This window comes from Bradysia coprophila, chromosome III (genome assembly GCF_014529535.1).
Source record: "Bradysia coprophila strain Holo2 chromosome III, BU_Bcop_v1, whole genome shotgun sequence".
In the NCBI taxonomy this organism is placed as follows: Eukaryota; Metazoa; Arthropoda; class Insecta; order Diptera; family Sciaridae; genus Bradysia; species Bradysia coprophila.
The window spans coordinates 463,374-475,343 of NC_050736.1; the positions used below are offsets into that span (position 1 = coordinate 463,374).

At 36.2% G+C, this 11,970-nt stretch overlaps 2 protein-coding genes across 4 annotated transcripts; one reads left to right on the forward strand and one right to left on the reverse strand.

Moving 5' to 3' along the window:
* Positions 1-1,320: 1,320 nt before the first annotated feature.
* Positions 1,321-6,165, forward strand: LOC119074682 (molybdenum cofactor biosynthesis protein 1). 3 transcript variants are annotated; one of them, XM_037180977.1, is made up of 9 exons: positions 1,347-1,506; positions 1,647-1,896; positions 3,488-3,581; positions 3,659-3,798; positions 3,870-4,149; positions 4,393-4,519; positions 4,589-4,896; positions 5,022-5,102; positions 5,264-6,165. In XM_037180977.1, exons 1-8 carry the CDS (start codon positions 1,487-1,489, stop codon positions 5,075-5,077), a joined length of 1,275 nt encoding a protein of 424 aa, XP_037036872.1. In that variant the 5' UTR covers positions 1,347-1,486; the 3' UTR covers positions 5,078-5,102; positions 5,264-6,165. The 3 variants fall into 3 exon arrangements, with proteins under 3 accessions (XP_037036864.1, XP_037036881.1, XP_037036872.1); XM_037180969.1 differs by lacking the exons at positions 4,393-4,519; positions 4,589-4,896; positions 5,022-5,102 and having other exon boundaries at positions 1,321-1,506; positions 5,264-6,126; XM_037180986.1 differs by lacking the exons at positions 1,647-1,896; positions 4,393-4,519; positions 4,589-4,896; positions 5,022-5,102 and having other exon boundaries at positions 1,338-1,506.
* A 2,168-nt stretch (positions 6,166-8,333) lies between these two features.
* Positions 8,334-10,016, reverse strand: LOC119074706 (F-box only protein 28). Its single transcript, XM_037180997.1, has 5 exons — positions 9,816-10,016; positions 9,488-9,615; positions 9,103-9,428; positions 8,857-9,035; positions 8,334-8,792 (listed from the first exon to the last, which is right to left on the reverse strand). The coding sequence occupies exons 1-5, from the start codon at positions 9,897-9,899 to the stop codon at positions 8,487-8,489; spliced, it is 1,023 nt and encodes a 340-aa protein (XP_037036892.1). The 5' UTR covers positions 9,900-10,016; the 3' UTR covers positions 8,334-8,486.
* Between the last annotated feature and the right edge of the window lie 1,954 nt (positions 10,017-11,970).

The window sequence follows — 11,970 nt, forward strand, 5'->3', positions numbered from 1 at the left end:
TACAGTTTTCTTCAACTCTTTGAATATCATGGCCGTAATCTCCTCGGGATAGAATTCTTTTTTACCAGAATTTAACTTCATTTGAATACATGGTTTGTTATTGTTATCGACCACTTCAAATGGCAAATATTTAATTTCATTTTGCAATGTTTTATCGGTAAAATTCATTCCAAGCAGGCGTTTTATGTTTTCAATTCTATTTTCTGGAATTATTTTCAATTGATTTATGGCATGATGTCCAACTAGATATTTACCTTCGAGGGTAAATGCTGCACAAGGTAGAATTTTTTAGTCGTCCCGTACATTCGCAACAGTATGTATACTTCCCTCCCCCCCAAACACTGACACTGAGATTATTTCCATCATCAATTTTGTAATCTCTCAGAACACAAAAATTGTGCGAGGTATTTGAGCGTTCCGAGGAATCGTTCGCTTACCATGAATCAATTGTGCCGAAATCGATTCCAATCACTTTTCTAACTTCACCATCATTCATTCCATTCAATATTTTCTCAACCTTTAAACGATCATTTTGTTGAATTGAGGATGATCGTATTCTCCGCTATATTTTCAATAAGATTTTATTAATCAATAGACGAACGAAAGAATAATGTCACAACCAGTCTTACATCCAGTTTATTTTGATTTATGATTAATGTCGTACAATAAGATATGTGTATTGCAAATCGTACTTCTGATTCTCTTTATCTTATGAAGTTCCGGTAATGAAAAATAATTTTTGTTAGGGTGTGCCGATGGGAACTTTTATTTAATCAGATTCACATCCGTCACAAATCAAAATTGTTTTGCACTTCTCGATCAGAAAAAGATTTTTTTTTTCGATAGGGTAATATGAGCAAGGAATCTATATGGATTCATACGACCACGAAATAAAATATTCTCGGAAGGTAAGAATCTTGTTTGACTAAATAAAAGTTCATATCGACTCACCCTAATATGTATCTTGTAAGAAACGACTGATATAGGTCTACTCTTTACATGAACCAAGGCAACTAATCTATACTATAGGAAAACTTCTAGCAGGGGTCTGTATTTTATGCGAGTTTTTTTTTAAACATCTTATCGACTTGTTACAGTTGAGAAAACAAGGTTCTGAAAGAACAGGTTAAGACACTTACGAAGGTAGGTGAGACACAAATTTTGACTCAGAAGTGTCTTACACTGTTCTTTCAGAACATTGTCAAAAACCACATTACCAGAAGTAAAAAAATTCAAACATTTTCCGCATTTCAAATCGATCCTCAAACGTACTCAACACGGTGTTCATCGCACACCTCTTTCAAATTCATTTTCGATTCATTTCAGCTGTTTCTTCGTTTACAAAATTTATTGGTAACATTCCTGTGGTGGTTTTTTGTTTTTATTTTAATTTACAAGTTCACAGAGAGTGGTCAGAGATAGTCCACAATTTATCTCTTATCTAGTCAAATGTGATACGACCATATTTAATACGGTTCTTTCGTGCATGTTAAATAAACATAAAAGGTAAATTGCAACATAATCCATATTTGAATAAATAACAAGTTCGGCTTTTTTCTACACACATTATTGATGTGCTAATGTTTGATGTGTATTGAAAGTCGAGATAGTATAACTTAAACTATTTTTTTCTTTGGAACCATCAGTAAAAGCAACCAGCTCGGCATCCAATCGGCTAGTTTATTATTTAAAAAAGAAAAAGAAAAATTCGACAACATGATGCTGATGCGAGCAATGATAAGAGCTAATACACTACCTGCATGTGTAAATAGAAATTTAACAAAAAATCTGAATACAAAGGCTGATGCAGCAATTTGCAGTGAAAGTAAACCAAAAACATTTCAAGATAGTAGCCAACAAATTGAATCTGAACATCCAAAAGTATCAACTGAAAGCGTAAGTTGTTATTGTCGTAGCGTCCGTTTAGCATTTTATTGTAATTATTTTGAACAACAAGACCATAGACCTTACGGATTTCAAGGCCGGATCAGTTGATTGAAAAAAATGTGCAAAAAAAATATGCAAGACGCTAGGCATCAATTGTTTATATACCTTTACAGGCGTGTTGGTTTTTTTTTGAGTAAATCAACTTACTGCGTGATGCAGCAATATTTTTTGATTTATCATTTATTGAGAATTCGACACCGATTCAAGGCCGTGTAATTTAAACTACTTATTATTATGACATCATATAAAATATCATCCAGCGAGCTTCGTATTATCAATCGCAAAACAAGGTTATCATAATGAGTATTTCTTGTCGTATATTTATTAGAGTTTATGTCGAACTATATTGAAAGTTTGTAGCCTTCTCAGCATGAAAGATTCTCTGCAGAGTCAATAAACGAAATATTTATTATTTATGAACCGAACACAACGTAACTCAACCGTTTCAAATTTTAATATACTTCTCCATTCAGCTACAGAAATGTTGTTCTTATTATAGCTATCACTCTTCGACTTGCTCACCCCAGTAATATTTTCTATTTCAATGAAACATTTAAAATTCAATATCGATCAACGTATTATTGAAGTCCTTCATTAAAAACGTGGGTTGGGTGGTGTGAGTCTTTTTTTCATTATTTTTGAACAACATCTTGCCTTACTACACAAATAAAAATTTTGTTATGATAAACACAGATGGTAAAACGAAGAGAATGAGTTTATATGTGCTGCGGAATGACTTATCATCAATCTTAAGTCAAATGTATACATATCTCTCTGAACAACGCAAACAGGATCGACGAAAGTATAGTTCATTTCGGCATCTAGTGTCTACCAAAATGACTACTATCTGTTCTGATTCATCATTTTTATTTCATTCATGCTCATCGGTTGAAATAAATTTCGTGTGTGGTAAAAGAACTGCGTAACTAAGCTCAGCTTATCAATGGATTTTGTTATTCTTGACTTTTTCATTTCTGTTGACCTATGAGTTCACAACAAAATATTTTAGATCGTAATTCGATCGCTCCAAAATAACATTGCGAATTGGAGAGCCCATCTTAATAATGTCATCGAAATGAAAATTTCGATTGAGCCGAATATGAGACCCTACTGTAGAATCAGTTGACGTCAGTGAAATTTATGCACGAATTTCCTTCAGCTGTTTTTCAGCTGGTACACTCACACAAACGAATATGCTCGTACTTCTTTGGCACTGTGTAACTGTATATAGATGACGCTTTCTGTTCCTCACAACACAACAACATCGACAGCAACAATACGAGTCGTATTATACGACTGAAGTTACCACTTGAAATTTTAAAGTAATTAGGATCTGTTAGGTCTCAATTTAGATACTATTGTAATTCGCCACATCAGTAAAATCTCGATCTAAACTGATCATAAGAAAATCCCTCTCTTTAGTTCAATAAAATATAAATATTTGCCTGTGATGCATATACATCTAAAACTCTGACTGATTTTTACGAATCAACCTATTCAAAACTATCAACTTGTTAACACTGTGCTATGGTAATTTCAGAGAACAAAGCAACACACATCACCTTTAACTGACACATTCGGTCGCTATCACACATATTTGCGTATTTCATTAACTGAACGCTGCAATTTGAGATGTAAGTTAAAATTAGCGATAAATTATCGGCTACCATTTAGCACCACATCGAATTCATATCAAACTTGTTTCCATCAGGCAATTATTGTATGCCATCCGAAGGTGTTCCACTGACTGAAAAACCGAAACTACTTACCAACGACGAAATTTATCATTTGGCAAAGATTTTCGTTCAGCAAGGCGTTCGAAAGATTCGATTGACTGGTGGCGAACCAACTGTACGTCTAATTGATTTTGTTTGTAATCTATCCTTGATTTGATGTATAGCACTGCTCTTAACATCAATTAGGTACGGAAAGACATTGTCGATATAATAGCGAATTTGAAAAAGCTATCCGATCAAGGGCTTGAACAAATTGGAATCACAACGAACGGAATTATGTTGACAAGACTGTTGGTACCGATGCAACGGGCAGGATTGGATGCCATCAATATTAGTTTGGATACGCTCAACGCTTCTAAATATGAAAAGATTACCAGACGAAAGGGCATGGAACGAGCTATAGCTGGAATCGATCTAGCTGCACAGTTGGGCTACAAACCGAAAGTGAATTGTGTTGTGATGAAAGGTGAGTAAGAGTTTTGGTTTAATGGTGAAATTGTGGTCGCTACGTGAAGACTTTAAAATGGTTTTGGAAATCGTTTAGTGTAGTTTTATCTTACTGCAAGTTTAGTTCACCTCAAATCAGATTAAAATCGGGTGAATTGAGTCACTTACACCCAAAAAGGTTCCTTTGTCCATCGTACCTTTAACCACAAATGTGCTGATAATATTCTGACACCCCATCCATTAAAAACCATTTCTGTCTCAGGTTTCAATGACAACGAAATTTGTGATTTTGTTGAAATGACCAGAGATAAGCCGATTGATATCAGATTTATTGAATACATGCCTTTTAGTGGCAACAAATGGGAAACCGAGAAAATGGTATCGTATAGGTTGGTAGATTCAAGCGTAAGCGCCCATCGATCAAAAATGATTTTTTTTTTCTTTTTTATGTTCCATAGAGACATGTTGTCGATAATTAAAGGTAAATTTGACAATTTCGTCGATTTGCCGAACGGCCCAAATGATACTTCGAAAGCCTGGCACGTACCTGGCTACGCCGGTCAGATCGGTTTCATAACGTCTATGACCGAACACTTTTGCGGATCTTGTAATCGTTTGCGCATTACCGCTGATGGAAATTTAAAAGTCTGTCTGTTCGGTAACACAGAGGTGTCACTGAGAGATGCACTAAGAAGTGATTGTTCTGAAGATGACTTAACTGCACTGATTTCGGCAGCTGTGAAGCGTAAAAAGAAGCAGCATGCAGGTAAATTAGGATTTCATTCTGTTTACATCATCAATGAAGAGAATCATATCACACACACACACACATATTCAATGTTATCACGTTCTGTGCAAGTCCCACATTCTGATCAATTCTCTTTGTTGTAGGCATGCTGAACTTGTCTCATATGGAAAATCGTCCAATGATACTTATCGGTGGATAGCATTTTATGCTGTCGTCCTTGTAAGGTTGGTGATGTTATAGGTTTTTTGTTTGGGTGTTCCGATAGCGCACAGACTCCAATTTTTTTTAGATATCACTGACTGAAGGTCATTAGACGAGATGCTAGATTGTCTCAAATATCTGTCAAGCAAACTCCTCAATCACTCTTAATTTTCTATATTTGCAGGCACAATCAATTCAGCGACCAGTTCCTTCAAAAAAGCCACTCTACTGAACATGACCAACAGCATTCTCTCTTCAGTTGCTCCATTTCCAAACACTCCCTTTCGAATGATGTCGTCATCTCCAAAGTTTACTCACGTCGATAGCGATGGGAAAGCTCATATGGTCGATGTTGGCGACAAAAGCTCAACGTCCAGAATTGCTATCGCCAGTGCTCGTGTCTATGTCGGCCGAAAAATTGCTGAACTCATCCGAGCCAATTCCATCGCCAAAGGTGATGTACTATCGATATCTCAAATAGCCGGAATAATGGCAGCTAAACGAACATCGGAAATCATTCCGCTATGTCACAACATTCCCTTGTCGTCAGTTAATGTGAAGACTGAATTAGATTTAGATAAACATACGGTTAACATTCAGTCGACTGTTAAATGTGAAGGAAAGACTGGTGTTGAAATGGAAGCTCTATTGTGCTGCACTACGGCAGCACTAACCGTTTACGATATGTGTAAGGCATTGTCTCAAGACATTGTCATCGGTGATGTGATGCTAATGCATAAATTTGGCGGAAAAACTACTTACAATCGTACGATGGATAAAATTGATGAGCCGATCGTTTTGAAAAAGTACGAGACGAAACCCATCGACCCCATGGAAACATTTGTACCGACACATATTTAAGCCAAGCTTCGTAATTTCGTTTCAATTTTTTTTTTGATTCTGTACATTGAATTACATTGTGCCTTTACTAAAAAGAACAAAAAATTTTAAATTTAAATATTGTAACTGTTTGTAACGATGGAATGCACATATCCACACAGTTTGTGATTGCAAATTATATTCCAAGTTTTATTCATTTATCGTTAAGCATTTTATTACAAATAAAATATATTTTTACACACATTTCTTGCGGCCATTTCGTATTATCCGAAGATGCGGGAAATGAGGAAAAGTAGGAAAATATGAAGGAAGTTCAAAGGCGTTGAAACACCGGAGTAGTTTCACAGTATAGCTTTTACATTTACATTTAAAACAATTATTACCACTAGAGATATACGAAAAAAGCTTTCAAGAAAAAAAAATCGTTACTTTGCTAACTCAGTAACTGATCCACAAAACTGCTTTTCGAGACTTTCTAACTTCCTGATTAAACTTGATGTGTCTTATTTGAGCATTTACCTTCAGATTAAAGAAAAGTAAAAAATCCGCAAAGCAGCTGTTTTGCACATTCTAAGGGCAACAGCTCTCGAACCACTGCCCTACTGATCCATGAACCCGATTTTCGACAAAATTCAATGATTTTATCTCGCCAATTCTTTCATGTGACGTATTGACCATCAATTTTCTAAAAATCTGTGAAAAACCAGCGAAAACCAACACTGTTCCTGTTCCTTAAATCTGACTCCAAACGTCTCTCGCTGTTTTGCAGTGTAGGTAGTAAAATTTTGGCTTTTTTGTACACAGGTGGTTGGCACCCAAAACATAGGTAAACACCGTAAATCCAAGGCTGTAGACTTTGGAGAATTCACGAAGTAGAATTCATAGAAAATTCACAAAATCAATTAAAAAAATGTAAAAGGTTCATCAAGAATGAAATATTAAGAAGAAAAACTTTTAAAATTGAAAAATCCATTCAGAATCAGTAAAGAAAATCTGAAAATTCTTGGAAAACAATAGGAAAATCCGCGAGAATTTACAAATATCTGCCACTCTGTCACGAACATTTGAAGTGATTCTGAAGATTCTGACTTACAGTCAATGTGAATTACGGAAATCCTTGAATACTGTTGGAAAAGTAAAATTTTAGAGTGGTCCATCGGGATTTATTTTCGGATTTTTAATTAAAGACTTTAGATTCCCTCTGGAACAGTTTCAACCACTTTAGACTTTCGCAAATCCATCAATCCCAAAAAATCAGTAAAATTCCAATACTGAAAAGTCTGAATGTTTCACTAAATGATGAGGTCAACAGAGAAATATCAAGAATTGGACAAAGATGGTTGATGTTTCCATAGGGAGAATCCTTGCGTTTATGGTTGTTATCTGAAGAGGAAACTTTGTGAAAACTGAAAAACCAGCTTAAAGAGGGATATTCTCTTCATATTTGTCGGAAATTTCATTACACTGCTGTCTATATCAGAACCTGCTCTTCTTCATTTTCCAGAGGACTTTTTGATATGTGCCTAGAAAGGTATTCGACCCTAGAAGCCAAAACCACTTTCAAAAAAATTCTTCGAAGCTTGTTCGGCTAGTGAAAGTTACACGAGCCGTTCAGGTTCATGTGGGGTGTCATTAGAATTAGGTAATCACATGTACTATTGAGCCGAATAGGGACTTATTGGTTTTAAAATTCATCCACACTAAAATATGTGTAATTAAAGTTTTCAACCGAAAACCTACACTGTTCTTACAGAAATTTCTCGAAGTACACAAAACGTACATGGTCGTGTGGGGTATCATTCGAAAGGTAATTTTATATGCTATTGGGTTTCATTGGGTTTGGATGCATATTCGATGAAATATGGGCCCTTAAAGATTGCAACGTCTATTTCATCCGTAGAGCATCCAAACCACATAAGACCCTATTTGGCCCAAAAGCACATAAAATTACCTTTCCAATGATACCATACACACGACCCTGTACGGCTCGTGTAACTGGAGAAATTTTTGTAAGAAAGTGCTAATTTTCGTTTTTGTATCACCTCCCACTAGCCACACAAGCTTTGAAGATTTTTTTTGAAAGTGGTTTTGGTTTCTAGGGTCGAAGTCCTTTCTAGGTACATATAAAAAATTCCACTAGAAAATGCGTCCGATTTCGGTCGGCTGTTTTTCAAAAGAATACCTCTTCATGATTTTAAAGCCAATAAATTACTACAAGACAAAATCCACTGTCACACCCGAATTTTTGCAGTTAAACTAGTGAACGGTAGCCATCATGTTTCGGTTGATCCAGAAGGAGAAGAGAGACAATAACTACAGAAGGTATTTTTTGCAGTACAGAGTACAGGTTTCCTTCCTAAAAATGCCTCTTTTTCATCAATGCAAGAAGTTTAGAGCTTATAACAAAATGACGATTTTTTGCGATTAGTTGAAATCAAATTTATTATCGAAGAAAGATCAATAAATTGTGTATAATGAGCAACTCCAAAAGAAGTTTGAATAAACTCAGTAAATGATCACTTAACAAAAAAAAAGTCTAACCTAGGTATGTGTAACCACGTAACCTCCTATATCTGCGGTACCACTTTCGCTCTTTTGTTATTCGAAGCAATTTGTTCGTTTATTCGTCGCTTCAGAATGATGGTAGCCGCTCGTGGCTTAATATTGCGAGTTATTTTCTTATTTCCGCTGGAACTGGTTTGCTCCATTACAGCCATCTGATTGAAATTTGCGGCAATTTCGCGATTCTTGGATTCGGACTCTTCCAGTCGTCGACGCAAATCGACTATTTGGGAATTCATTTGAGACATTGAAAGGGCGCAGCTCCGTTGAATACGCAATTGTTTGCTTTGAAGGGAACTGACATGAGTCAACTAAAATCAGAAACTTAGGGTTACAAATCATCGGCCACAATTCAGAGCCCACAATGGTCGTTACCTTTCTCATAACCGATTTGTATTTTCTGTTGAGGCGAAGGTAAGCCCGCCGACTGTTTATAGCATCTGGACATTGGCAAGGTGAAGGTTTGTTGTTAGGCTTAGCCGTATCACGAATGAGACTGGTTGCATTGAAATCGGATTGAATGGCAATAGCAGCGTCGATCGGTGATTGCATAACTGTTTTAAAATAAAAGATGATTGTCAGTGCTACAGAGAGTGGTCACCACTTCAATGTCAATCTTACTTTGATATATGGATGAGCCAAATTTCTGTGCGCTCAGATCACAAAAAGCTTTCTTCAAAATGTGGGCAATTTTTTCATCAAAATGGTCTATGGCCATTGAACTAATGTCTCTCAGTTCTTGTAATACTTCATGGGCCCGTAGTTGCCGATTATTTCCAGTCGTGTCGCTCACCAATCGCAATATATTCAAAGCCTCATCGATTATTTTCCCGGGTATGAAGCAGCACAAACTCATGTCAATGTACTTGGTGTAAGTCATGGAGAGCATTGAAATGCGCGTTTCGATACATGTTAAAATATCAGCATGTTTGATAAGCGGGTGATGTCTATTCAAAGAAAGAAAAAAAATGTTTTCTCGAATGTAACGTTAGCGTAATAGACTGACCTTCTTTCGGATTCTCTACGCGGTAGCAACGACTTAATTTTTTTCATCTCATAAGAATGTCGTTTGATGAGCTTGGAGAATCCGCGGTTCAGCAATTGTTGACAAATTCTGTTGACTTTCGTTGACACCTTTTTCGATATAAACAATAGTTAGGACGGACCGCATGGCGAATGTTCAAGCACCATTCATGCAGTACGAAATAAATTTTTGCATCTTTCATACCACAAGTGTGGCGTGGCCAGTAGTCATAAAGATCCTTTGATGCAAGTCGTCTTCTTTAACGACGTACTACATGGATGGTACATTAAAAGACAAAGAAAATGTTTACCAATCTCTTTTTAGCTATTTCATCGTATGTTAAGCATTCGAAAATTTGCTCAAGCATACAGTCTGGTAATTCAAGTAAATTCATTGTTTGTGAATGATGGATCACAAAAAACGTTCAACGAAAATATATTTTCAGAATAAAGGTGTACACAACAAAATTTTATAATATTATGGGATGACTGATGACACTAACCAATGAAGTGTGCTGAAAAAAAGTTGAAAGAGCAGCCCGACAGCTGCTACCATATGGAGAACACAATGTGTTCAATGATTGTGGGCTGGGTAGAAGCGGTAGATTCAAAAATTTGGAAGACATTTTGCGTCTAAAATGAATTTCGCATTTGTCAGCATTGGGACTAAAAATGAAGATTAATTGGTCGTCGTATCTTCATATTCATTAAAAGAAACGAAATTTTTACAAGAGCTGTTCGCCTTAAAACACGTAATCAACGAAAATTCTTCACCACCGAAAATGTCTATATGTTGAATAGTAACAAGTTCAATACGTACGTCCTTCCGATGCTGACATATGGAGCCGAAACGTTGGCGTGAACAAAAGCATCTGAGAACAAGTTGAGAGGAGCACAAAGAGCCATGTAGCGAAGTACGTTTGATATCTCTCAGGAGATGAGATGAGAAGTAAATGAATCCGACAGCAAACAAAAGTCGTCGAAGTCATGGAAAGAATAACATGTTAAAAGTGGAACTGGACTGGCAGAACAAATTGCGAGACTGCCATATGAACATTGGAGCCGAGACCATAACGCGACCAATGGGGCACCAGAACGATGAAAAAATTAAATCAAGTAAACAGCAGGAAAGAATAGGCAACAAGGTACAATAAACCGTTCGGAATGGAATGACATAGTTGAAACCTATATCCAGCAGTGGATACAACAGGCTGATTAAGATGAAGAAGTCACAAGCCTTTGGCTCGGGGTGCAAATCTTTCGCAAGTCAAAACAACAAATTTCCAAGCAATGATGTAAATGTACTATTACCAATCTGTCGGAAGCAATAAATTTGCAGGAAGCAACAGATTCGAATATTTAACTGGTGTTCGAAGTTGAAATTAATTTGAAAAGTGCTGTACATGACTTTGTGACTTTGAATGAAGGTGAGCGTCAAGCTGAGGTAATGACTTGGACTTATAGTGTGTTTGTATAGTGACCGGACCCTATACCATATCTTTCCGTAGGAGCTTTCACCTTGTTTGTGTGCTTACCGTGTGTCTGGGATAGCGGGAAGTCGGGTTAGTTGGTTGATGAAAAACACTGGAAAGTGTAAAAGGAAAGAAAAGAAAGTTTGATCAGCAAACTGAATCGTAATTAGGAATCTATAACTTCAACTACATTAACAGCTTCTTAACCTGTTACAGACGGCAAGCATATGACCAATATCATTATCGGGTCTATTACTTCCATCGATCAAAGTATTTTTAATCGATTGATTTCAAATCTAGTACTTCAATTTTTTTTAAATGCATTTTACCATATGAAGGACCATATTACCCAGAGCATCGCATTTTGCAATCATTCATATCAATATGGATCGAATTTTCATTTCTTTTTTACTTTCAAGGATTTTAATCAATTAACTAACCCGACACCACATTCGAGTTCTCCGAATCGTTTGCATACTTTCAAAGATTACATCATTAAAGTAATGGCATACAAGAAATTTCGATGCGCGATGCATAGTTCAGTATTATCTGAACCTCAGTTTATTAAAAGTCGACGAAGATAATTCAAGTAGCCACTGTTTCTCGTAACCAGAGATAAATTGGTGTCACTATACATATTTGACTCTTTGTGATTAATTTGATGATAAATTTCTGTGGACTGATACATACAACTCTGCAGGGTTCATAATCACTGTGTGCTCTCATTTCCCATTTTACAGATTACAGTCTTAGCGATTTGAGTCATCTAGATAATTGACAAAGAAGTAAATTTTGGTCTCATTTTAAGAACAAAATCAGTTGTGTGACTTATGTGCTACTAAGGAAACATAATTTGCGAACACAAACAGTATAGTACGTTGGATCTAAGTCAGAGGATCTTTTGATTAAAATTGTGGAACAAGACATTCTGTGTCCACCTTTTAAGGAATAATCATCGTCTTGTAATTTTGTGTGGAGCATTTTTGTAAGACGA